The sequence below is a fragment of the Filicampus tigris genome, chromosome 16 (assembly GCF_054856515.1).
Source record: "Filicampus tigris isolate MCC_2025a chromosome 16, RoL_Ftig_1.0, whole genome shotgun sequence".
Taxonomy (NCBI): Eukaryota; Metazoa; Chordata; class Actinopteri; order Syngnathiformes; family Syngnathidae; genus Filicampus; species Filicampus tigris.
This window is the reverse complement of record NC_141232.1, coordinates 824483-851422: the sequence shown is the minus strand read 5'-3', so window position 1 is coordinate 851422 and position 26940 is coordinate 824483. Positions and strand designations below refer to the sequence as shown.

At 47.9% G+C, this 26940-nt stretch overlaps 1 protein-coding gene across 4 annotated transcripts; it reads right to left on the bottom strand.

Moving 5' to 3' along the window:
* Positions 1 to 106: 106 nt before the first annotated feature.
* Positions 107 to 25575, bottom strand: ttyh2l (tweety homolog 2, like). Of its 4 annotated transcripts, XM_086056345.1 has the most exons (15): positions 24993 to 25574; positions 21625 to 21800; positions 18342 to 18453; positions 13846 to 14066; positions 11939 to 12034; positions 9754 to 9826; positions 7456 to 7525; positions 7145 to 7200; positions 6450 to 6542; positions 5761 to 5853; positions 3914 to 4056; positions 3617 to 3802; positions 3217 to 3295; positions 1271 to 1338; positions 285 to 1133 (listed from the first exon to the last, which is right to left on the bottom strand). In XM_086056345.1, exons 1-15 carry the CDS (start codon positions 25119 to 25121, stop codon positions 1118 to 1120), a joined length of 1611 nt encoding a protein of 536 aa, XP_085912471.1. In that variant the 5' UTR covers positions 25122 to 25574; the 3' UTR covers positions 285 to 1117. The 4 variants fall into 4 exon arrangements, with proteins under 4 accessions (XP_085912470.1, XP_085912473.1, XP_085912471.1 ...); XM_086056344.1 differs by lacking the exon at positions 1271 to 1338 and having other exon boundaries at positions 107 to 433; XM_086056346.1 differs by lacking the exon at positions 1271 to 1338 and having other exon boundaries at positions 24993 to 25573.
* Between the last annotated feature and the right edge of the window lie 1365 nt (positions 25576 to 26940).

Sequence of the window (26940 nt, the reverse complement as noted above, 5' to 3'; positions counted from 1 at the left end):
TGCTTTTCATTTGACATTGCATCAGAGCACATGGAGCACAAAAGATTCAAAATGTACAAGACACCTCACTAAATGACTAAATCACACGAGGTTGACAAACATTCGTTTATTGGCGACAGTAAAAAGGCATCAAACAGTTTGGGATATGTTCTCGTGGGCAAACACCCAATTTCTGCATAATGATGAAAAGTCAACAAGTGGTTGTGCTTTGCAGTCCAATGATGGACTACGCTAGCTACGACACACCGCCGGTCCAACCCGTTCCGCCGTGCTTATTCAGTCCAGCAAAATATTGCACGCACGTGAACACGTTCTCATCATATAGTCGTTCAGTGTTGCGTGTTCTCCCTTCAGCACAATCTGATGTCACCCAACGCAAACGCCGTCTCAACAGAATGGGAGAAGCCGTCTCAGTGTTGGACACGTCGGTTTCCTGCCAAGTATACGAATCCAACATTCGGATCATGTTGAATCTGTTCAAGGGCAGCAGGATGGAGTCGCGATGATTTGCACGTCTGCCTCGGGGCTTCTTTTAGCTTCTGGCTTCAAATCACATGTCCAAATTCACTTCCACACAGAAGGCAAAATTCTTAAAGGAAATATTGATTATTATGGCCATATGTTGTTTTTTCTTGAAATGCATCTTATATATATATATATATATGCAAAGTTTTTGGTACATACAGTATATTCTTTGAAATAATTGAGGAAACTAGCAATTTTGAAAAAGACAAACTCACTGCAAATGCGTTTGTCAAATTTGTTGACTTTTGCTTTGAAACAGCTCTTGTACTGGATCAGGTCAGATGGGCAGGTGTGCCTAATGTTGTGGCCTGCTCGGATGCGGCAAAGATTTCAGGCTACGCATTCGATCACGCGCTCAATCAAACTCATGCAAGCGTTACTGGACAAAACAAAGAAAACACAGGGGCCAACTTGTCTCTTGAAACAGCATCGTCGCACGACACGGCAAAGGCTGCCGGCTCAGTAAACGGGACGGGAGCATGGAACGAGAGAGAGGGTTCTTGACGTTTGTATAGCGGCAGCGCGGGCTACTCCTGGAAGTCGGTGCCAAAGTGTCGGATCTGGGCCTCGGTCATGGACAGATAAGTCGTCCTCATGCCGGGCGAGTACTGTGGGAACAAACATCGAAAATTACACTTGAATTTCAACATTTCTTCAAAGATATGTTTTGCTCCTTTTGCGGCCGGGGGGAGTAAAAAGACAGACAGGACAGGACACGGTTTGGATGAGGTTGGACTGTACTCACATTGCTAGCGTGCGGCTGAAGCGTTTAGCGTCGCATGCGTGTTGGGGAAGGAGCAAGCAAAAGGGCTGCTGAGGTCAGCCCACAACATCAATTCAAATGGCAAACAAGTAAAAAAAAAAAAAAAAAAAAAAGTTTCATAACTTCCAGTTTTGAAAAGACAAAGCAAGCGGTTGGCCTCATGCACATTTGTGACGGACATTGTCGGAAAGCTGGGGCATGCGCAAATGCAAGAAGACAAATCGAGAAAGCGGATGCAGCACGTGTTCACCGACGATGCGCTTTGTGCTGCTGTTCTTGTGTTCTTTCCATTCATTTGATTGGTTGATTGATTGAAGTGCGTAAACTGGCCACAACATGAGAGCCAACACAAGGTGTGTGGTCGCCACATAACAGTTTTATAGATTATTTGAAATTGTTATTTTAGGCTTATTCTATTTGACATCGTTTCCACATTTCAGATTGTTTTCCTCAATATTCTTAATGTCTAATTGCTCATTAAAAACTTTTCCTTTATTTCAGAATTTGAAAAAAATATTTACAGAAACTTAACTTGTTTTCTTGTTTGCATTGTTATTTTTCATGCGTATTTGTAAGGATTTTATTTTGTTATTAATATTATTAGTGTGATTATTATTATGTATTAATCTGATATTTTTTACTTGTATTTTATTATGTTTGATTACACTTAAGTTGCCATTTAAATCCTTCAGATTGTTTTTTTTCTCTCCATAATTTTTAGGATCAATTGCTTTTAAACACGTCACTTTAAAAAAATGTATTTCGTACTTTAAAAAACAATTATAGAAAACGACAGTAACTTCTTCGCTTGTTTTCATTTTTGCCTTATTGTTCATGTTTATTTCAAAGATTTTATTTTGTGATTATTGTTGCTATCAGTTCATTTGTTATTTTTCTATTTTTTACTTACTAATTTGACATTTTGAAAACTCTCAGATTGTTTTCATGTTTAACTTATTTGTCAAAATCTTTAATTGATCATTTATGCTACTATTTTAAAACAATGAATTGAATAACAACGGACATCTTATTTCTGCTACTATTTTTACATGATTTTTTGTAATATTACATTTGTCTTTTGTATTCAATTTTCATTATTGTTACAAAGCGTATCAAACGTTGAGCCTCTACAAAGACAACAATAACCGGCTTTGAGGGCTTCATTTACCAATGTGCTTATTCTTGCGCTTGGAGTGCCGTCCCTAATATTTTGACCCTCTGATGTTGCAATACGAGGCAATCCGATAGGGAATTATGCAAATTGGAATTTTGCGCCACTTCCAATCCGCCGCACTGATATTGAGCGATCGGGCCCATTCTTCTCGTATGAGCTGCCTTTAATGGCCGTGTTGAAACGTATCTCACACACAGACAGAGTGTACATTTTTAAACAGCGGGCCACATTGTCTGCCTTTTGCGAGTCATTTAAATTCCGCGAATGTAGTAATGCGGTCCCGCCACCCGACAGAAGCTTCATTATAAAAAGAGAGAGGGCACCCGAAAGGAGAAAAAAGTGTGGATTTACCAGCGTTATCAATTATTTAGCCACCGCTGCGGGGACACATGACTCACTTATTGACTCTCAGCTCTGAGATTAACATTTATATTATTACATACGAGCCGAGCAACAATGCGGACTTGCGCGCTCTTCGGAGCCCGTTTCACACATTTGACGCATTTGTCCCATTATAAGAGGACATTTGAATTAATTCACCGGTGAAAATTAGGAGGTCAGCCAAAAACCACCAGAGGGCAGTCTTACACCACTTGCACTTGACCCAAGTTTCATGTTGTGGCCAGTGTGCAGCTGCTGGAGGGTGGGGGTGTGCGTGCGTGCGTGCGTGCGTGCGTGCGTGCGTGCGTGCGTGCGTGTGAGAGGTCGGGGGTGGTCAGACTTGGGACACCAGGGCTGTGTAGGGCCAACGCACCGACGGGGGCGGGGATCCTCTGCCTATCAACGGCACGTTCTCGTATCGAGGGCTCCCGCCAAACAGCATGGACTGATTCCTGGGAGGCAAGCAGGGAGAAAGATGGCCACACATGAACAAAGTAACAAACAGTCAAACAAGAAACAAAAAAACAATCTGCAGTACTGCAGATATTAAAGTGGGGAGCATGCAATAGAAAAAAAAAAAAAAGCAAACAAACACTATTTGTCATACCGTATTGGTTGCAACTGTCAGTATAACCTAACAGTACCTGAGTGGAATGATGTGTGTGAAAAATTCAGTTCTCCAGCAGACCCCATTAGAAGTATTTCTTATTTGTTGTTTTACAAAACCCGTCAGATTGTATCTATCCCTTTGCGGTGTCAGGTGTTGCTCTCACATGTACTCCGGGGCGGGCAGCACGCTGGCGGCCGCCTGAGCCGGAGGATGGACGCTGGCCTGGCTGCCGGCGCTGCTGGCGTAGCTGCAGAAGCTGTGGATGTTGGACCTCCTCGGGTTGGAGGACATGCGGCGCGCTTGCGGGTTGAACGGGTCCTCCTCGTCGATGTCGTCGTACTCTTTGTCTCTGTGCAGAGACGCGGCGCACGTGTCAGCACTTTGATGGACTATACGGCCAGGTAATGAGAGCGAAAGAGCCGGCCGGGGGGGACGTGTGCGGTCGCCTCGTGCCGCTGACCTGCCGCCCATTAGCGTCCACGCTCGGAACATCGCGCACAGCATGGCGGAGAGCGCGCACGCCGCCAGCAGGGAGAACAAAGCCAGGTAGAGGAGGCCTTCCACGCCGTCGTAGCACACGCCCATTAAGGCGTCCAGGTAGTCCTGCGCCATCAATCGACACAAATGCCATCAAATGCTTGACTCCTTCGAGACATAAGGATGGAGGAATCATTTTCGACCCAACAAATGACCCTTCATCATTCACGCATCCGTTACGCTGCATTATGAACATTTCGGGCATGCAAAGGTTGGCGTGTTGCTCAAACGTTTTCCAAAGACCTTTATGGATGAAATTCTCTGGTTTGGTTGAACATTTTGCCGTTCTCGTTTACAGTGTTTAAACCTCTTGTTTTATGTGCGAGTTTTCCACCAAACTTTTAATAAGGCGTAGCAAAAACAGCTTGAGGCAAGCACATTGTGACCCCTGCTTGGAGAACGGTGCCAGTGAGAGTGAGAACAGGTGTTAAGTAATGCAAGTCAAAAAAGTGCCTTTTAATATGTGAAATGTGTTCAAAGTGTGTGGGAGGGGTAAAACTCTGAAAAGCGAATGTTTGATCAGAGCGTGTCCCTTTCACAGATTTTCACCTGTCGGCTGCAGCGTATCCGCCGACGTTCGGGTCCCCTTATGTCAATAGAAAAAGTATGGCTCCTTTACCGTTAAAAAAAAAGAAAAAATCCACCGCTACCACATTCAACTATATACTGTACATTACAGAAACATCCCTCCATCCATTTTCCGTGCGGCTTGTTGCAGACGTCACGCTTCCGCGACGACAAGCTCGCGTCGCCGAGCTACGACCGAGCTGCGTGTGGACACTGCGCTCGCACCGGCGCATATCCGATGCGTATCGGATTTGTATCCGCATTTGGAAGAGGACTGATGATCCCCGTCTAATGATCCGATTGCATTCCCCACGCACATTTGGCAGTGATCGCGCCACTCGGGAGAAAAAAAAACTCAAAAATGTGAAATGCGTCGCTTGAAGCATGCGGTGTAAATCCAGCCAAAGTGTGAGATAAGACCGCTATCAGATAAGACATGTAAGAAAGGCGTTATCTGAAAGAAAAAAAAAAAAATCCAATCAGTCCTAATGGGCTTTATGTTGGAAAATGATCAAAAATAAATCAGGCCGAATCGGGTCCGTCGAACAAGGGCCATGAAGCACGCTCCGACTATTTCCGGCCAATCGCAGTTTGCTCACTATCAGGCAAAAACAACATTAAATGGGAGAATTTGGAAGATGAAGAGCGCAATGAGAGTGACTCGAAACGAGACAATTACACTGGTCATTTGGAGTTTTGCCGCGTTCACATAGCCGGCCGGCCGGCCGGCGAACACGATTACAGGATTTAACGAGCGACCCGCTATTAGAGGAGCCCTTCGTTTCCTCCCGGGATGACTCCACGCGCCCCGTAATCAGGCCCAATTTGAACATTCTGGACAAAGACAGCAAAGGCCCCATTTTGACACGTCAATTACAGATCATCTTTGGTCTTTACTTAAGGAAGAAGAATACACACAAGTTTTTTGAAGTGACTACACATGTGCTGGTGATCCAATAGCTGGATTTGTAAATCGCCGACCACAAAGAGGACGGGGCGTGAGTACATCTTCACTTCAAGGGCAGTCAACAAACTGGGTGATTCCCCGCCCCCCCGTCGCGTGGGGTCGCTTGCATGTTAAAAGTCGCTATGTGTATCTGCTGCTTTTAGAAGTCACGTTGAAAGGTGGCATTTAGGGCTCTCTGGTGGCTTTGAACGGCTCAAGGGGAAGGATCTTAAGAAAAAAAAAAAAAGAAAGCTCACCTTGTGCAGCCCACGACAATCAAGCAAGGCCGTCATCTGGTGCAGATTGAATTCGCTGGTGTTCAACAGGCGCTGGATGCCTAAAAGGTCTCTCTGTGACAAAGGGCGGGGGGGAGGGAGCACGAGAGATTTGACAGTGTCGTATTTGGGCCTGCTTCGTGCGTGTCAACCAACTGGACTTTGTCTGCCCCAAAATTCATTTTGCAGTGTTGGGTGTTTCTAACCCAATGCACAAAATACGCGAAGGAGCGTATGCAACCGGTAACGTCGCACATTTCCAACGCGGTTCATCAAAGCCGAGACAAATTGCGGCGGTTGACTTGCGTCTTCAAACATCGTCGTGTCCGAAAGGAGGATCGAAAGCAAGCATACAGCAATACAGAGGCGCAGAAGCAATCTTTTCTGCTTGTCCAAACATGTTTGCAATGCCAGAAAGAAAAATGATGGCAACCTGTTGTCCATTCAGAAACAGGTAGGGCCACCTGGATTTATTATCATACATGTTTGGTTGTCTTTCCCGAAACACGAAACGCAACGCTCTTTCATGCTTACGGCGCTCTCCCCAAGAAACTTCAGAGCTACTTAGAGGGGGAAACCATCCTTTCCACACTTTTACAGCGGCTGCAATCTGACGGAGAGACCGCACCGTCTTACTAGGTGGGCCCCTTCGAGCCGTCGCGGTGTCGTACCTCAGCGGTGGGAAAGACGGGCACGGAGAGCTGCAGCAAACCCTGGACCTGGATCTGCATGGTGGTCAGCGAGCGCTGGCAGATGGTCAGCGACTGTGCACATCAAAGAGGAGCAGATTAAAAAGCAAATAATCATTTGTCCCCAAGTAGAGCTAAATAATGCGCTTCATTTGTGACTCCGCCTCCTAATAGCAGCGCCGCCCGCCCGAACAATCGAGTTGCTCGGAAGACTAGATTATCCTTACAAGTCTCACTTAATCCTTCGATGGATAGCGTGAGCGTGCGGTCTTGAATACTGTCATTATCCGTCATGTCACATTGAGTCAGGCTGTTGAAGATGCACAACGCACACGCAAATGAAAAGTGACACGACGAAAATGCTCATCAACGTGGCAAAAGCATAACCATGGAACATTTTCCGGAGTCAAGGTGAACTGGAAGCCAGCGGCGTTTTGCTGAGAGCGCTACAGAAAATGGACGGAAATTCCACATTTGTGGGTGTGCAAACCGTGCTTATTTGTGAAGCCAACGCCCGCCCCCCGCGCCCCCCCTTGAATAGCTCGGCATATCGAGTATGTTGTTGTTGTGTCCGGTCGCCGTCATTATGCAAGCCGCGTGCCGCTTGAGCTGTTGCGTCGCCGCAGTCGTTGAGGTGCCGACAAAGCTGGTCTGTGTTGACGTGTGGGAGGCCGTACCTGTTGGAAGGGGTTGCGGAGATTCGGACTGCAGAACAAATAATAGTGAGCGACATCTAGCGGGTGAGAAAGACGCACAGTTTAAGCAGGTGCTCAGATTTGACCCTGGTGCAAAAATGAAGAGACCACAAAGCGGTTTTCATTCCTGCAAATGACGATATCGTCATTGCGAATTTCAGTTTGGATGTCCGAATAAACCAAATATGATCATTTCACTCCAAAATCAGAAAAACAGATCATTCTGTGGCGGTTTCTTCATTTTTTCCCCCGGAGCTGTTTGTGCAATGCCACTCACTCGTCGACGGAATTACCTGCACTGAGGAAATCTTTGGTTTGGTTCACGATAAATTTGTCGGGAGCCACGCAGAAGTCGCTGGTGCCCTGCGTGACGACACATCAACACATGCTGAGGCCTGTCGGCGCAGCGACGCACAAGCATTTTAGCTACGCTACATCCTGATCGATCTTTGACAACGCGTCATACTTTGCTGGCCACGAAAGCGGGAAAACGCTCTCAAGCAACTCGTGAGGAAATCCCGATACCTGTGCAGAAGCGCTTCCAAATCTTATGCAGGGGGTCCCTCCTTGCTTTTTGATGTTCATCATTTCAGCGGCACAGTAATGGTCAGGGTGGAAGAAGACTTCATCATGCTGCCTAAGAATACGGCCATACGTACTCTTTTCCATTCAGAATGATGGACTGTAATGTGTTTTGAATGCAAATATTTAACTGGCGGCGTTCCACAAAGCTCTAGACAAGATCCACAGATTTTTTTTTTACATTATATTATATACACAAATTTCACAATGACTTGCCGTTACAGTCCAAAATAGGCGAAAAAAACCACCGCATGTACAAACCACCTCTCAAACAATTTGAACGCACTCAGTGTTTGTGCTCGACACCGATCTGACATTTTGGGCAATTGCTGAAGGCAGCCAGGGATCATGTTTATGTTCAAACAAGAATCACACTGAGTGAGGGTACGGCATTCCTTTGCCAAAATGCTCCAGGCAGGTCTAATCAGTGATGACACGGTTCTCATTCCTACCATGATCTAACTTTTCATACGACAGAGCCCATTAAAGATGCTCTCTTATCAGAATTGTGTTGCGCTGCGAGACTGACAGCACTTCACAAAGAGACAGCCCAGCGATCGATAGCGAAGCTGCACTTTGTGCTCCCGTGAACAAAGCGAGCACAAGACACAAAACGCAGCCCGCAACCTACAGTTGCTCGCTTTTAACGCATCGACGGTTAGCATTCGCACGCTCGGCTTGGGCCGCGACCACGGTGGAATGCATGAAATACATGAAATGAATGCCACGTCGGCGCGGGGTCCCGCGTGCTGGCCTTCATCTGCATCTCCTTGGATGATGTTGATGACGCCGGCTTTCATGAAATATGCATGCGTCAATGAGAAATTTGAAGCATCGTCATCATCATCATCATCATCATTTCCTTTTTTCAACCGTCAATAAGCTACTTCAGTGAGGACAAGAAATGCAGCATCTCCTCATGTACAGTAAAGCCTCCAAATATTTGCTGTATTTAGGACTTTATTTGCCCCTCTTGCTCTGTAAACAAATGAAGTGTGGCTCAACCTCTGGTGAGCAGGCGCCCTGGCACATGAACGATGGTGTTGGGGGAACTGCGCTTCTTCCATATCGATACTCGATAGTGAACGGCTATCAATTAAAGTGAATGAAAGGAGCCACGTTGAATAACCACGACTGAAATCGTCTGTGACCACTTGCACAGCGGCCCGGCCTGCGGTCACCTGCAAAATAACCGTCATATTTAACCCGCATCAGCGCAGCGATACGCCCCAAGCCGTGCCCGATTTATGCCAGACTAAAGCCCGTGGTGTTATCAGCCATCGTCAGTACAATTACAGACACATTATAATTGGCATTACTTGCTCAAGTGGACAATTAATTGTGGTCCCATGTCTAGAACAGATGTCATGCTGTCAAGAACCATGAAATCTGAGAACAATTACTCCATGGGTACTGTTCAGCAGTGTAAAATGTAGAGGAGCTATTTTTGACTTTAATAAGAGGAGCAGACCAGCACAAACGAGTTCCAAGATGTTTGTCATGTGCAGCAATGTGCGCATTCAATGACAGCGGATGTCTAGGCAACGTTTTCAGGTTCAGTCGCGAGCCCAAGCTTAATTCGCCGCTTGGTGGCATCTGTCCAGATGTCTAATCCACCGGGATAATCCTCAAATTCCACGATGCCGGCAGGAGATTCGGGCAAGAGAGACGACGCCACAAGTAAAGCGGGGCTGGTGGTATGGGCGGGTAACTCTTCGTACCCCTTACTGTGCCCCAAATGCGCCGTCTCCATTACCGCGTTAATCCCAAACGTGTTGAACACTGAACACTCAGCAGAAGACAACGAGGAGGATTTATGGCGAAACTAAAGCATACAACAAAGACGGATTTCGGAGGTGTAATTAACGCCAGGGTGTGTTGTTTACAACTGTGATTATGCAGAAAGGCTGCTGAGTTTATAATCAGCTTTACGATGTGACTGATTGAGGGAACGAAACCTCAATAAAAGATGAGGGATGACCCAAAAAAAAGAAGAAAAAAAAACTCACCACAGCTGTAGCCAAGCTGGCTCCCAGTGAGGCCCAGCTCAGGATGACAGACAGCAGCACAAAGGCCAGTATGCTGGGTGGGGGGGGGGGGGAAATAAATAAATTGCAATTAGTCCACATGAAAAAAAAAAAAATCATTAAAAAAATGATTATCTTGATTCATTTTTCAAAAAGTACATCCTTCCATCATCGTGCCAATGAAACATACGTACTAAAGCAATTACCGTACTTCTCCCCACCTTAGTTTTGGGCCAATTAAAGGCTCTGACATGACATCCCATAAATCGGACATTTCTAGCTCTCTCTGACATGCTGTATTTTCTCTTGTACAATTGTACAAGTGACAACGTGGCTGCTTTCCACCGGGCTCCTTTTCTTGTCAGACGCAACATAATTTGAAATTCCGCTTATATTGCCTGTTTCTTGGTGAGATTTTAAAATGCTGGTTGCTTTTTTTGTCTTGCAGCGGGCGCTCGCTCGCTCGCTCGCTCGGTGGGAAAAGTCACTCGATACGAGAAAATGTCAGAAAATGGTCCAGGACTGCGGTCCCAAAAGATAGACTGTATTCCGATCCCAAACTACGAGTTCCGCCTTGGTCGTGCGCCTGACGTCAAGCAGAACAAGAAGAGGCGAGGACAACGATCACCATGACTAGTGAGAGAATATCGTCATGCTGCTCAATTGTCCAACTTCAATTAAGTGTCCTGAAAATGATTCATTGACCACAAATAATGTCCCTTTGTTCATCTATCTATTCCAGCGACATACAGCGGCAGGTAGAGCAATTAGTAAATGCTCTTCCGTTGGATGGCACAAGGCAGGTGACATTGCCATTTGGTGGTGTAACCTGAGCTATTTGAAAAAATCAAATATTCGCCTTGGCTCATGTAAAAGTCGGCAAACAAGGATGTGCGGAACCTCAAAAGCGAGCCGCTGCCCTGTAGGACGTGGATGTCACACAGGAGGCCGCCAACCACGTCACGGTTCTCGTGTTAACCGTCAGCGCACAACTTTTTGGGGCCTTCACTAAGCTGGTTAGGGACAAGTGAGCTGCCCTTCTAATGGATCCATCAAGGCAGCAAGAGCGGCGGCGGCGGCAGCAGCAGCGGCGGGTGGGGCTTCTCAGCTGACTCCTCAGACCTCCTCGAAAAAGCAGCAATAAACAAGTCTGAGAGCACTTAATAATTAGTTCAAGGAGCCGCATGCTCATCCGGCCGCCGGCCCGATCAATAGCCATTAGCGAGCACCATCAGCTCGGGTTGATGAGGAGGAGGAGGAGGAGGAGGAGGAGGAGCAGGAGGAAGAGCAGGAAGCGGCGTCTCGTCTGCTAGCGCCCAACGCGTGGGCGGCGCTAAATTGGCCAAATGCGATAGGAAGTCTGGACCGTGCGCTCGGTAATCCATCATCCCCGTCGAGCTGTTCTTCTTCAAGCATTGTCTGAATGCATAAGTAAGCTCCACTATAGCAAAACATGGCCAAATATGCCGAGCGCGTCCCCAAACGTTGCACGCTGCGAAAACAAACGGACGTTGAAATGATGTCATCGTGTCAGCGGGGGGGCCGAATGACAATCTCTCTTTAGAGCCTACGATTGTAGCAGATGATCTCCAGAAAAGCAGACGGATGTGGGAAAAGGAAGTAAAAGAAGTCAAAAATCCAAAGTCCAAAAATCTAGCCAACTCTCTATCCGTCAGCAGCGTAACACAAGTAAATCAAATGAACTTATTTCAGAGAGGAAATCAAATTATACTGCTGAATTAAATCAGAGCAATTTTAATTTCATCAGCCACAGTGAAACATGAAACGAAAATATAAGAACAATAACGTCACTGGCATTGGCTACGATGTACAAACAAGTCACCCAGTTTGTCCAATTGTTGTAAATGTATCGATCCTACACAATTCAAAGTACGGTACTACTTGGATTGTAATGGAAGCCTAACGAAGCGACGTTCAACTGAAGTCACTGAGGACCTCAAGGGCGATGCTTTGCAAGTGATACTTGATCATATCATATCTTTGCCCCTGTTATTGGAGCGATCGCACGGAGCGTCGCTGTCCGTCTGCGCAAGGACGACGACGACGAGGACGAGGACGACGACGAGGACGAGGACGAGGACGACGAGGACGAGGACGACGACGACGACGACGACGACGACGACGACGACGACAGACTCCGACTCACATGAGGAGCAGCCAGCGAGAGTGCTTGGCCATCCCCAAGCACACGGCCAGACAGATGAGCAGGTCCAGGATGAGCAGCAGCAGGTAGGTCAGCCACCTGCAGGACAACAAACGCTCGTCACTTCTCGGGCCCCACTCCAGTCGGCTTCAATGCCCCTTTTACGCTCCGACATCCCAGATCAGTGTCAGATACATCAGATTTCTTGCCTCCTAGTTATAGCCCCATCTGCTTGCTGTTGTAATTTGCAGCCTTGGGCCTCAATAATTCAACAGCACAAATCCATAGACATTAAATTTTCAAGCTCGGAAAATGTCCTTCGCCGGGCACGTCGGGCCGGGACGGACCGTAAGTGCGCGCGTGTGTTTATGTGCGCGTCCTCCAAGCAACTCCACCTGGCCCGCTAGCGCCCCAAATCTAACGAGAGCTACAAAAAAAGGATCGATTCCTTACAATTTAAAAGATACAGAGTCCACACACACACACGGTCGCTGTTTGCGGTAGTAAATCTTCACATTAAGGTCAGCGGCGAGTAGGTGGGAGCATCCCCGGGCCTCGACATACGGAAAAGAACCAGACGTATATAATTCATCTGCATAAAGAGCACTTAGCGGTATAACGATACGGGCTCGGGCGACGACTTCAGCTACAGAGGAGGCGATAAAAAGGAGGGAGAGTGAATCAAATAACAGCGCGTCGGCTGTAACACCGCTGGCCGCTCGCTCGTCAATAAAACGCGGCCACGGGCTGGCTCGTAGCTCAGCCGGCCGCACGAAATCCAATAACGGCGCCGGGGAAAAGGGATGCCGGCCGGAGTGGAGTCCACAAGAAGAAGACCATTATTTGGGAAGAAATAACACACTGAGTGGACACATGAGCCAAATGAATGGCGCTGCTACATTAGGTCAGTGCCTGCAAGGTAGAAGAAGTTGTTGCTATTATAAAACTACACATGGAGTGGCACGGATGCAATCGATCGGAAGGAAATGTGCATTGAATGTCGCACAAAACACATCATTCTTAAAGCTGCTATGTGGGGGTGCATATACAGTATGTACGTGTGTGTGTGTGTGAATATATATAAACATACATACAGTATGCTGTATATGTACACACGAGTCAGCGTGTCGTTGCGTTTACCCGTGCATGCAAATGACCTTTGCGCACCGCCTACGTCAGTAGTCACACTTGACACTGACAAGTGTTTTGTTGTGGCAGCACGCCGGATACCAACGGTTATCTGCAGTACGTATACGTGCCGTGCGATTGGCTGCGCTTACGCCGCCTCTCGCCTGAGGCCGGCTGGGATAGACTACAGCAACCCGTCAGCCTAATGAGGGCAAGAGTTAGAGATTAAAAAAAAAAAAAATGGACACTGAGAAGCAGAAGTAACCATTACGATGCTACTCTGAAAATATACTTTTTTTTTTTTTTTTGAAATGCAATCGCTGCAATGAAGCATATGTAAAGAGTGCGGTAATAAATTCCTCGGCTTGCGAGAGATAAAACTTGAGAAAAGAAAAAAGAAATGAAAACCCACACTTTCACAAGTCCAAGCCTCTGGAGTCATCTGATGTATTCCCTCCCTCAATTATCATTGAGTTTCATATTCATTTGCACTCATTTGCCTTTGATTGGCTTTGGCTTTTTCCTCATGTTTATTGAAAATATTTTGCCGCCTTCGGTTTGTTGTTTTCTTTTTATTCATCTTCCCCCTCTGCTGTTCAAGTCAAATAAGAATTGCACTCAATTAGAGGAGCGGCATTCAGGCAAGTAGGAGACGCTCCACTGCCATAGAAAACACCAAGCGCACTCACCGGCCGGCCACAATTTAGTCTGCAGTCAGGTGAGAGAAAATTGTTCAACAAAGGCCAACTCCCACCTGGGCGCGCACGCACGCACGCACGCACCTGTAATACTCAATGAGGGCCGTCTGCGTGGCGGCGGCCGTCAGGTCCGCGTTGGCTTTGCGCAGGTCGGGCAGGGCCGTCAGCTCCCGGATGACGTTGTTCACCATCAGCCGCATGAAGCGCAGTGACTGAAGGTAGTCGGCCCGCGCCGCAAAGATCTCGTCCAGACGCTCCAGGTGCTGCTTGAGACCCCTCTGCGCGTTGCCCAAAGAGCCCGCCGACTAAAACCGCAAGATGGACACATCGGCAAATCGTTTATTTGCCTGTTTCTGACAGGGTGTCACGTCACGGACACGTTATCAACTGTCGACTTTCAACTGGGATAGCTTTCCTCGAATGCTTTGTATCCCAACTTCTTCCTTTGTGCTTTGTGCTCAGGGGAAATGATGCGCTCAAGTACTCAATACGACTCACGAATGATCCACTCATCAATGAAGGTCTGCGTTTACACGTGCAGCTTGACCCTGATCGGCTACAAGGACTGGAAGGAGTCCTGCTTTCTTTCTTACCTTGCCCATGGGATTTTTCAGTCCTAAAGACAGCACTTCCTGGGCGGAGGCAAAAGGAACGGCAAACAATTTGGCATAAAAACCACAATCAAAAAACGTTAGCAGGGAAGGCAGACAACAATACCGGGCGGCTCCGGCATCACGGCCCTCGTACATCCCGACAATCGGGCCGAATGGCGGTAGCTGCCCCGCTGCCGCCCCCTTGCGATCAAAGTCAGCAAAGGCCCGATCGTCGGCCGTCTCCGAAAGATGATCTTGAGTGGCCGCTGCGTGTTGCGGGGCGGTGCTAAAAGTGACAGTTAAGGCCGACAATCAGAAATGTTCCACCCGTTCACCATTGATGATCGCCGATGATGCTGGATCCGTGATTTTGACGCGAAACGTAACGACAGCCTATTGAGATTTTCCACCAGTGCGGATGCCCTGTGGCATGTTGCCGCCTCTTAAAGGTCAGTCTTGGCGCTGCGCCACTTCTCGGGTTTAAGGAAGTGGACTCACCATTGTCTGTACATTTCATTCCGCGTGTGGTGTGGTGTGGTGTGCTGCGGTGCTCGCACTATAAGAGAAGATTTTTTTTCATCGTCATGTGTAGGATTCTCAGAGTTTAAATATCGGTAATGATGTCAAGATAAATAAACACATTTAAATCAGTATATGTGAGCCCCACTTGGCTCTAAGAAAACGAAGCATTGCACCCCATTTTGGATCCGGGTTTGGTGTTGGATTATCATTCAATTCTACAAGTGTACCAAATAATGTCGTCAAAGCGTGCAAAGATCGCTTTAAGCCAAATAAAGTCCAAAAATCCAGTATCAGTTGAGCACTAAGCTTACTTGTGTACGCACACGCACCCCCACACACACACGCGCGCGCGCACAGCCGCAGCTTTGTCGTGTTCTCTTTAGGAGAAAGCTCCAGTAAATCTGAACAGATGTTGTTTTTCTCATCTACAAGGCTCCTCGATGTCTTTATCTCTCGTACTTTCACACCCGAGACCCCCGGAAAACACGCTGGAGCGCGCCTTGCGCCACTGCTTCATTCCCACGCCGTAAACCCCCCCCCGACCGCCGAGAAGATAAACACTCGCCTCGACACTGCTACTTTCCCGACACTTGATTACATTCTGGCTGGCGAGCGCCTCCTGTGTAAGAGAGAGGGCAGGGCGCGAGATGAGCTTGGGAAAAGATAGCAGCCCGTCCCGTCCTCCCTGCGCTCCATCACTGCTCCCGAGGGAGGGACGGGCGAGCGTGCCGGTGCCAGTAAAGTGCTCCAAAGCCTAACCCTCCCCCCCCCCCCCCCGGCTGGTCATAAGGTCCCCAATCTTATCCGCGCGGCAGTCGGCTTGATTGGAAGACTCGCACTCGGTCGGCTGGCGACTTTGGGTGCTCCGCGTTGGCTCCATCGCAACTGTCGTGCCTCCCCTGACAAAGGATGACAGACACATCTGGACTCCAGGCCAGTAAAAAGGATATGGAGGAGGACGAGGGCTGCGCGGAGACCACGAGAAAGACGGCGCAATGACAACAAGGGGATTCGACGTCGGCGGTGGCCCGATGGCCCGTGGCGAGTACGCGCCTGTCTTTCGTCACCACAATAATCCGTCAGAGAGCAAATAAACGCCAGCGGCACACGCCTGACCGCATACATTATCTGTCAAAATTACAACTCAGGTTCTTTGTTATTGTTCCATTTCATTCATCATATTTTGCCTTTTTCACATTGTTACTGATTTTTGCCCTAACACGAGGACCTTAAACATTCTCTTTTGATTTCATTTCATTTCTCAATTTTCATTTCATCGCCATAATGCAAAGTATTTATTCGAATAAAACGGAGACTTTATTCTCATACCATTACCAACTTTTCTTTTCTTTGCGAGGGGGATCCTACATTTGCAAAATTCCCACACAATGAATCAGAATATTAAGGGAGTGACGAGTTCATGCTACAACTTCATTCTCAGGAAATGTTTTTCCTCATAATTTCCCATGTTTCATTTTCCCAAATGTTCCCCTCATAATATCAGAACTAGACATGTGACTCTAAATCTGTTGTTTTTCACCTTAATTTTAGTTCCATAATTCTGTTGATTCATTTGCATAAAATCAGGTCATATTTGAAATGTAAACATCAAATGGTGACTCTTAATTATGGCCCTGGCAATTTGTTTTGCGCTTATTCCCGCCTAATGCCGTTCCTCTTGGAATTCTATGAGCGCGTAACGGCGCCATTACTATTCGCTTCCGTCGAAGTGTTGTGTCCCTAATAGCTCTTGATAGTGGGAGGCTGCTATAGTCTCTCTGCGGCAGTTGTGTCGATAAAAACCATCAGCACAGTTCGCAGCAATGGAGGTGCACTCTGAAATAGGAACAGGCCACGCGTCGCAAAACGTCCAACGCTTTGATTCGGAGAAACCACAGACGTCGGCTTTGGCTTTCAACAAGGAGCTGTATATAGTGGAACTGCACTTACAAATGGAAAGCATACATTCTAATACGATCTCCACTTTAGCGCCCCACTTAAACGCTCGTAATGGCAGCGTGCTGCTAGACAGACATAAAGGAGGCCCGGGAGCCATCAAAAGTCTCCTCAGACAACAAAATAAGAATGGAGGGGAAAAAAGAATGGAGGGGAAAAAAAATGTCCTCGAAATGTAATCTGTTCCCCCGTGTGACGCACGAGGATAACTTGCCGAGTGTGAGAGTGCATATTTTAGGTCGGGATGAGCTATCGGCCGGAGCCAAACAGCGTAAATCACCGAGATCACACGCGCCTGCAGATTACAGCGCTTTTGGGCCCATTTGCTTGCAGCGGAGCGCGGGCGGGAGGAGGCGGGCCCACTTTTGCCGGCAAACAGAGGCAAAGGCCAAAAGAGGACCGGCTCAACAACCAATATCAAACCTACCTGCCCGGTCGCCCCAGATTTCTCAAGATGGGCCCATTCAAGGCCCCTCACTTTATGTTTTCAGTTACCACTTAGCAGCATACCCAATGTTTTGCCCCCGCCACACACACACACACACATACACATAGACATACACAGGCTTGATCACAAAGGAGAGGCTTAGCGTCAGTTCAGGCCCCGCCTTCTTCCCTCCCCACTGAGTCTCCCGAATAAGTTTGGCGAATGCAGGTCAGGGCCGGAGCACACGCAGAGACGATCCCTATTAGGCAAAAAGCGGATGGAGACCTCCCGCGGGGAGGCGCCTCCACTTCTGTGGCGTGCGCCGACTGCAAAAACGCTATTTTGCGCGCCGGCTGACAGGGTGCTCAGAAAGGAGCAGATGAAGCCGCGCTGTCGCTTAAAAGCCTCATTAGAAGACTTAAGACGTGAGAACAGACTTTTTCGGGGGCTTTTTTGGAATGACTTCAGACACATCCATTGCCCTTATTAAATCATATGAAATCACACACACTAACTAAACTGCAGGGTTGCTACTTGTTCCTTTCCACCCCCAAAATAAAAAAATAAAAAAATAAAAACTTGAATCTCAAGAGGAGGGACTGCTTTTGCAATAACGCATTGCACTGAATTGCGGTCGTGTTACGTGGATTGTCGCTCAAGTCCTCCAAGTTCCGAGTTTCTGGCGGGGGCGGAGCGTGCCGTGTGTCAGCGGGCCGGGGGGAATGAAGCACTAGTTGGATGGTTTTTTTGGGTGTTGAGCCAACACTAAAATCGGCAGCCGGTGCTGATGTTATGCTCAAATGTCAAATGATTTTCTATTTGTCAAGCTTTGCAGATGCCGTCGCTGAGTGACTTGCAGGCGGCTGCAGCCGAGACACTGGAAATTGTCAGCAGGATAACGGCGCTTGCAAAAATGGCCCAAAGGGTGATTCATTCCTCGGAAGAATAAATAACGATTGCCGATAGCATCATGAAGCGAGAAGCTCCTCGTTGAGCTGAGCTGACTGAACATGAAGACGTGAGGAAATGCATCGAGGCGACCGGCGACCACGTCGCGCCAAGTCCGCGGCAGCATCTCTTACCAGGCCGTTGATGCTGCCCAATGTGCGATTGGCATTGTAAATGGAGTAGGTCAGCTGGTACACGCCGTCGTTGATCTGGCTGTTGCCATAGAAACCCACTCCCACAGCAGAACTGCGAAGAAGAAGAAGAAGATCAGGGACAAGGCATACAAAGAAAGCGTGCGCCTTTGTCTGCGTCTACAGCATGAGAGGAGCTTCCGTGACGGTGCTGTGCCGCTTACACACCTTCATATTCACGCGCATCGGTACGCGCTGCTGTTTGTGGCAAACGGCAGAGCTCAAGCGGTCTCTGCGGTTGACTTTTTCACCCGAACAAACTGCTCCTTTTCTGTGCTAATTGCTGAGAAGCGCCATGGAGGTGGCTGCGCGCAGGAGACCCAAACGGAAACCTGGGCCCACAACAAAGCGGAGCGACAATCCCACGCACGGGCACGCACGAGGTCAGTAATGCAAAAAACAAAAATGCTACTTTGTGGTTTAGGATTGAAATGCAGCATATCTTTTGTGACGCCGTCCTGGGACCTTTCATCAATGCCAAACTGCTCGGACGGCTGCTAAGCGTGGTCGGAGCCGATCAGAGAGGAGAGATCACTCTTAACAAAGCCGGCGCCGCAAGATTAGAGGGCTCATCATTCGGGAAGGGGGAATCGGGCGCAAAATCATCCCACATGTGTACCCCGCTATTTGAATCACGTAAACGTAACAATCCGCATGGTCAGAAAAGCAGCTCGCCACGGCCAAGCAATGGCCAGTCGGCCGGCCTTTGCAAAGCTATCAGTGGGATTTTCTACCTCCTGCGTCACTAATCTCATTGTTGGTGGCGACCCATCTTAACCCGGCATGGGATCCCAATCCCGCCTCCTAAGTCTACTCCAACTCACGGCAGGGTCAACTCGCATTCAACTTCCCATTTTGCAAAGTATCAAAATTGATCCTTTAGCTCCGACTGGTCCAAATGTACTGCCGGAACGCCGAGTTGCATCCAAGACACCGTCTCTTATCTGAAACGGGGAACGCACCGGAGCCCCTGCCCGCTTCCGGTTGGGCCGCTCTAATGGGGAGATTAGAGCACATCGAGGCAAGTGATCAAGTCAGTCAGATAGGAGACATCACCTCAGACTTGACAAGCCGATAGTCTTCGTATCACTGGTCAGCGTTCCAAAGCAGCAGGGCAAAATAACGCCTTGCAGTTCCATGAATAATGCATTCAAATGGGAATCCATCTTTCTAAAGTGTGGTGCGTGGAATCACATCTGGTCAACCTCCCAACAGAAGCCACACGCCTAACTGGAAGGCCGCACAACCCTGTGATCGATCAGACAAATGACCCAAAAAGTGCTGGTGTCGGATTGTCTTTCTCACCCGCCACGTGGACTGTAGATGGAAATGAGCTCCAAAAGTATAAAAGGCACAAAGCACGCTAGAGCGGAGATGCTTTCTGACAACCAAGCAAACTGGTGTCACGTTTCAGTGACGAGCATCAAGGCCAAGCAAGGTGAAGAAACAGGCCTGTTCACAAGTGGCCGCAGATCGCATGCGAAATGAGGGGGCACTCGTTTGACATCAGCAACGTTCGTCCTTCAAGTAACATTGAGGCATCCGAAATCAATACCTCGGCGGCCAAGAAGACACACACGCAGACGAGACAGGAAGTTGGAAACCAGTAGGTGCGTGCGATATGTCAACGTGAGTGATGGCACGTCACGCCGCGGCAACCTTGGAAGCGGAGCCAACGCTCTCCAAGCCTTTCGAGCGGCCCCATCCGGTTGGCACTCGGGCCGACGGCGGCGCAGCAAAACCGCAATGACGTCCAAATGGTCCAAACTCAAGTGCTGTTGCGGCATTGGGCTTGCGTCGCGTCACACTTTTGGAGAGATTTGTGCTGCGGCTCATGTGCCGTAACACGGACGGCGCGGACACGGACGGCGCGGACACGGAGGCCGCGGACACGGACGGCGCGGACACGGACGCCGCGGACACGGAGGCCGCGGACACGGACGGCGCGGACACGGACGCCGCGGCCTGCGTCCATTCCCGAGGCAAGCGCCCCACGGCGATGACACGCTAATACGGCAACAATAAAACGGGACATCGTGATGTCTGGAGGCGGAGGAGAAGCCTTCCGGATGAATCCAATAAATACACAAGTGGGCGATTCTAGGATCCATTCAAGAAGTTCAAAGCATTCCCGTCAAACCTAATAACCCAAACAGACACGTCTGACAACGGCAAGATGCCCCGTTGTGGATTCTTTGGAGCTTTCTTTGTTGCACTATTGGCACGACTAACAGTCAATTAAAAAGGGGTTTAGAGCAATTTTGCTGCCATTTCCAGACCCACACATCGGTGTGTTCTGGGATAACATGAGCACCAAACGGAACATGGTCAGTCTCGTGTTGATTTACAAAACCCGTCTTTTGTGTCAGTACAACCCTTCCTTGTTTGTGCGCAGCTAAGAAAAGCTCCCAAATCTGAAACAAGCGCACTTTCACTTAGGACCAATCAAAGCTCAAAACTCAATTCAAAGAGAGGCACATTAAGGCGACGACAAATTCCGCACCGCGCACTTTCCATTTTGCCAGCCAGTCATGAAAGTGTTTTGGTCAAGATTTTCAACGCAACAATCCCGGTTTGCTCCCTGCCAGCTTGTTCCACGTCCAAAATATTCATTTGTGATGATGTGATTTAATTGGATGTCATATGCAGCGGGTGCGGGGAATACGAGAGCATTAGCAAGGAATAAAACACAGAGCACTTCACAGACATGAGTTGGCTGAGCAGGAAAGAGAAAACAAACGCTGAGCTAAACGGCATCATGCTCACTCACTTAGCGTCATAACGAGGCTCGGGCATGCTCACGCTTGCTTACTCCGACCATGAAATTGGCTAAATACATAAGTGCTCGACACATAAAGGTCACAAGTTTAGATGTGAGGCTGCAATTAAGCAGAGGACCTGGAAAATAGACAATCGAATCTGTTTGGGGGAAAAAAATAAATACAAATCCATAGGAAAAAGGAAAGATGCCTGGCCCTGCCGGTAGGAACTGTTGTTGATCACTATTTGCACACCGCTGGACACTAGTCGACTAGTCGGTCCAACTTCTGCTTGGCATAAAATAGAGCGGAACCTGACACTAGCCACTGTGGTGTTGGTGGTTGTCTAGCTCAGCTATTTGCTTGATCCTGTCCGAAGGGCCGCGTTCTTACGGCCCCGCAGTGCATGCGTGTGTGTGTGTGCGTGCGTGCGTGCGTGTGTGCGTGCGCTGACCGGTCCGACTGACCATATGATAAGCCCCGCGACGACGGCCGACCACGTCACGCAGCAGGTCCTCTCGGGCCTTTTGGCGTCTTCGTCCACGTCCCTGCGACAGCAACACAAGCAGAGCAGGAAGAGCAGCGAGAGCAGCAGGCTCACACCCAGGCCCGCCGCTCCCACACAGGCCAGGACCACCACCGACTGGCACAAAGAAAAGAGGAGACACAAAGTGAAAATGATATGGGAATTTTTCAAAGCTGAAGCCACCTCAATTCAACCTTGTAAACAAACCCCTTTGTGCCATTTGACCAAGGCAGGACTGTGAGAAAACAGGTTCAAGGGACATTTGTAGCAGAACAGAAAACGTCAGGTCACTTGGGCGGAAGAGAGACGGGACGGAAGCATTAGGTTACATTTGAACGGGAAAATTGATCAAAAATAGACATGGTGGGAATTCAGACATAGACACATTGAGCGACTGGCGTCCGGCACAGCACACTGTCGAGTTGGTGTTAGCTAGCAGGCTAGCCACAATGTTTTTCTAATATACTCAAAGACAAACCGAGCAAACGTTTTAGGCCTGCCGCACACCACGCAACGTTGCCGCTTAAAAAAAAAAATCGGACCTGCCCATCCCGTATCCTTATTCTGAAATGCACTTCAAAATGACGTACTACCATCTACTACTACTGTCGCTTACCGTGACAGTCTTTGGGAAAAAATATCGTCCGGGAAAATATATTATTGCGACAGGCCTACTGGAGGGAAATGAGTGGATCAGTGGAGAAGGTTGCTTTCATTTGAAGGGATGGGCCGATCACCAAAATGAAGAAAACGGGCGCCGATCCAGGCCAAACCATGGCCACCCCTGATATATACAGACGCATTTTCGTCACGTTTTCGTCATTGTTTTTAGTCCTGGTCTGCTGTGGCGAAATACGCTTCCGCCTTATTGTTTGGAAACATGAAAAGGTGTTTAAACAGAGCTCGACGCTCAAGCGGGTTCCCAAAATGCAGGTTGTGTGCTGGTGGCGGCTTGAGGAGTTGACGGAGACGGCAAGCGCGAGTTGGACTTGGGAGGCCGGCGTCATGTGACGCCCGGTCTTTCATTCAGTCTTGTGACTGCCGAGTGTGCGCAGCATTTCAAGCCTGGCGGATGGAGACAAAAGCATGCGCACAGAACAAAGGCGAAGCTGTGTCGGCTGCACAGGCTCCATACGGACAAACGTCTCCTCGTGAGGCTGCGAGAGGCGGGGTAAAAAAAAAAAAAATAGAAAAAATTACAGTATGAAAATCATACATATTCAAATATTTGGTATTTTTTTACAATAAAAAATCAACTAAAACAAAAAATGATTTTCAGAAGAGAATGAAACGTATCTCCAAATTGGTTGCTTTAAAAATCAATCTGAAAAATTTGCGGGGGGGAGAAAAGGAAAAAGTATGTAAAGTTTTCAAATGAAAAAAAACAACATTTAGAGGATACTGTATAGCACATTATCTTAATGACAGAAAAAAATCACGCATCTCAATTTTTAAACAAAAAATCATGAAGAGATCAATTCTTTTCTGGGCAGCATTCAACAAAATATGCATCTTTCTTTTGATCACATTCCGTAAAATAAATGTGATACGGTTTGCTTTTCAGACGCCGCTTTCCCTTGAACGGCAAATGGGAGAAGGCAGAACAAAACAAACATTGGTTGAGTTGATCACGTCAGCCTTCAAACGATGAATAGCGTCACGCTTGAAATGGAAAGAAGCATGCCATAGCCCGCAACATCTCGTACTTGCATAACCCAGCGATTATTTCAAGCTCGCACTTCAAGACAGCTGATGTACTGCAACACAGAGCGTTTCTTCCATTACATGGCAGTTTCATTTTCAAGAAGCAAACACCACTTAAGTGCCGTGCCAGTGTCAAATCTAAACACAGACAACACCTCCCTCTGCAATATTCCACTGTTGTCACAGCAAGAATAAACACTGGCGTTTCTGCAACTCGCGGGAATGTAAATTACAAGAATTCGGGTTTGAACTTCACTTGACGTGACCACTCGTGTCGCGTAAACAAGCAACCACTGTTTTGTTTTACGTGTTCTTCAGTTCCTATGACAAAAACTCATTTCAACTCACATCACTGGAGGCAAATATGAGCCAACAAGCCCGTACACACAATGAACATCAGTATGCAGCATCCATTCGGTAAAGGGAAAACGAGCCGGACACTTTTTGGCGTGTCTAATTAGACGTGCAGACGGTCCTCTTCAGGTTATGCAACTATTTGAAAAAAACGCTTTCATTTTGTCGCAATGACTCTGATAACCTTGCTCATACGAACGCAGTCTGCGAAGCCGGCGATAGCGTTGAAGAAAAAAAACCTGGACTCATTTTTGTCACATATCATGAAAGTACTGACAAGAAGGTTTGTGAGGCCAGCACAGAAGTGCACCACCGGCATGTGATTCTAATCCCACAACTCCAAATTTTAGTCTGATGGGCTCGATACCATAGAAATCAATTGCATACACATTGACTTTGCCACGCAGACGCTGGCGAAAATAGCATTCGGCAAAAACATTATGGCTACTGCATATCATGAGCTTGTTTCTTGCTCTTTAGATTGCATTTCATCTTTTATTTTCTCGTGTCCCATACTAATGTTTTGTTTTTCTGTTTGTGTAGTTTTGGTCTCCAGCTGTCCTTGGCTGTCCTCGGCCTTGTTCCTCGTGCCAACCAATCAGCCGCCTTCAGTCTTTTCCATTGTTGTCATGCGTCATGTTTCCGCCAGTGCTGTGTGCGTTTCCTTTCTCCGTTTCGTCGTTACTTTGAATGTTGTTTTGGTAATTCCACAGAACGAAAAAAAAGTGAATTCCATGCAACAAAGATTCATTGAAAAGCAGTTTTGAGAAGACTGCCCCATAAAACATATGACCCTGGACCCATTTGGGCCCTCAACCCAAAGTATGGAACACCCTGCCTTACCACTGTATTTCATGCAATTGTTTTTTGCCGTATTCATTTTTGGACCCTAAGGGGCTCTAAGGAATTAATGGCATTTCAATTCATTAGGACGGACAAAGACTATTTGAGGAAAAAAATTGTGACAGTTAACTTACATAATTGACTTACTTTTTACACATTCTGCTTAAACCTCAATAAGACAAATCCACACACTTCTATTGGGTAGTTTAGTTTTTCTTTTGCGGGCCCCATCCAACTGAAGTTGTTTTGCTACTTTTGTCAATTTAGTTGAGCTCTCGAAGTACTTTTGAAAAGAGGACCGAGGAAATGAAGAAATAAGAAGAAAGTGGCCCAGGAGCCACACTTGCGTTTGCTTTCCCAAACTTTTCGGGTGAAATGATGTGATGACGGCTGCTGGTAGGTACCGACCTGCTGGTAGTTCTGCTGCTCGGGTCTAAAGGTGCCGTCCACGGGCTGCAAGGAGAGGTCCAAGTGTGGGAAATCGTGCAGCCAGTAGGTCCACCACGGAGCCACGTAGTCGAGCCTCGCGGTGGCCATCCCTGCGGCGGCTGCGGGCGAAAGCGCACGGCCGAGCCCCCGCGACCATCCACGGCTGGGCACAGGAGGGGAAGTTCGGGCGAGGCGAGGGGGCCGCCGAGTCCAACGGTGGGTCAAAGGAGAACAATGTTGCTCACGCCGCTTCCACGAAGTGTTGGCATCCGAGGCACGGGACTTGAGTGAACCTGCACGCCTGAACCGTGACGGGGAAGGGAAGGCGTGACGCTCAGGCCCACGTCACGCCTCTCATTGCAGACCACCGGCAGGACATTTTCCTCCCAGGCTAGCTCCTCTTCTTTAACTCCCTATGCGTCTCTCAGCCCTTCATAAACGTTGTCTATTGGACGCATCGACGGCCCCGTTTGCGTTGATGACTTTTGTGCTGTTTGTGTCTGACCTCTTGTGGACGACGAGGCGCACTGAGGTGAATTCTAATGAGCGGCGACACTTGACCAGGCGCAGCCCACGAGCGAGTCACCGGCGCAATAGCGCCCGTAACTTTTTCTTTTCACCAACTACACTTCAAAAAACAACAACAACAAAAGACAAAAACAAAAAAACACGGCTCTGGCTCTCCGCGCACCACCGTGATGGCCCAACACTAAAATACACCAGCGGCAGATGTGTTCATCAAAACTGAGGCAGAACTTTTATCCCTAAAACGTAGATTTAATATTCTTGCAAGACACTGTCAAATTATGCACAGTTTAAACGTTAAGACTGCACTAAAATTTCGGAAAATTAAAAACTGTACTTAAGTAATGACTCAATCGAAATGTATGACGCAAAACCGAAATGAACTTCTGAAAATTGTCATGCAAATGCATTGTACTTATAAGGTCAGTTCAACTGAAGTGTACTTAAAGCGGCGGAAGCGCATTTTGCTCCTACAACGACTCAATTTGGTGTAAAAATGGATGGAGTGATGCTCATCACTGTTTTATGGAACTCAAAATTAGCCCTCATATTATATTTGCAATTTTTTGGGACACTCAACACTCAACTTTTTCTGTCCGTTCATTTTTAAGGGAGCAGGAAGCTAATTGGAAACTCATTTGCCAACTGCTGGCAATTCCAAAGGGCTTCCGGGTGCTCGTGCACATATTTCATAAATGATGCTGTCTTTACAAGCACAACTAACAATGCTCAGTCATTAAACACTAAATGAAGTCTGCTGCAGCACCACGATTGACCTGCAAGTGGGGGCACGGTCCAACGGTGCATTCAGACCACCAGAAAAGACAAAAGGAAGAAGCTTGTCCAACCTTTAGGCATTAGCTTATCTGGCAACAACAACGTGGTGAGCTCCTGTCCTCATCCTTTCCATTTTTGTTTTTTTTCTTCTCATTTTCCAAGCAAATCTGGGAGGGAATGATGAGTCTCCACACCACTCGATAATCGCTCAGCGCGATCCCTCGGAGGCGTCCGACAATCGGGCCTTTACTGACTTTGATCCGAAGAGAGGGAAAATGCTCAAATGTGGCACGATTGTTGAGACTTGTGTCGCCCGCTTAAGTTTGATGCATCGCCACTATAAAATCCCATTTACAGTCCATTTGCATAAAATTACATGGAGCCCGCACAGTAATCAAAAGCCGCACACTGATGCCAAGCCTCGAGAGCAGTCTGCAGATGAAGAAAAAAACAAAAATACGGCTGACAATATTTCAGATGCGTCCCCCTCCCCTTTGAGGACGGTACGGTAGGGGCTTGTTTATCGACACGGGGCGCAGAGCTTCCCGATATCAGGCGACTTGTGTAATTATTTGGATGTTTTGATGCACCTCCACGGCCGGAGGAGCCACCGAGTGTGCCCAGA

Excerpts from the sequence above, each read along its gene's own strand:
- ttyh2l (XM_086056344.1), bottom strand. The coding sequence starts at position 25,121 with ATGGCCACCGCGAGGCTCGACTACGTGGCTCCGTGGTGGACCTACTGG. Across the intron at positions 9,827-11,938 it reads TCTCGCTGGCTGCTCCTCAT|CATACTGGCCTTTGTGCTGC; the intron begins GTGAGTCGGAGT and ends CCCCCCACCCAG. Across the intron at positions 6,543-7,144 it reads TCCGCAACCCCTTCCAACAG|TCGCTGACCATCTGCCAGCG; the intron begins GTACGGCCTCCC and ends TGATGTGCACAG.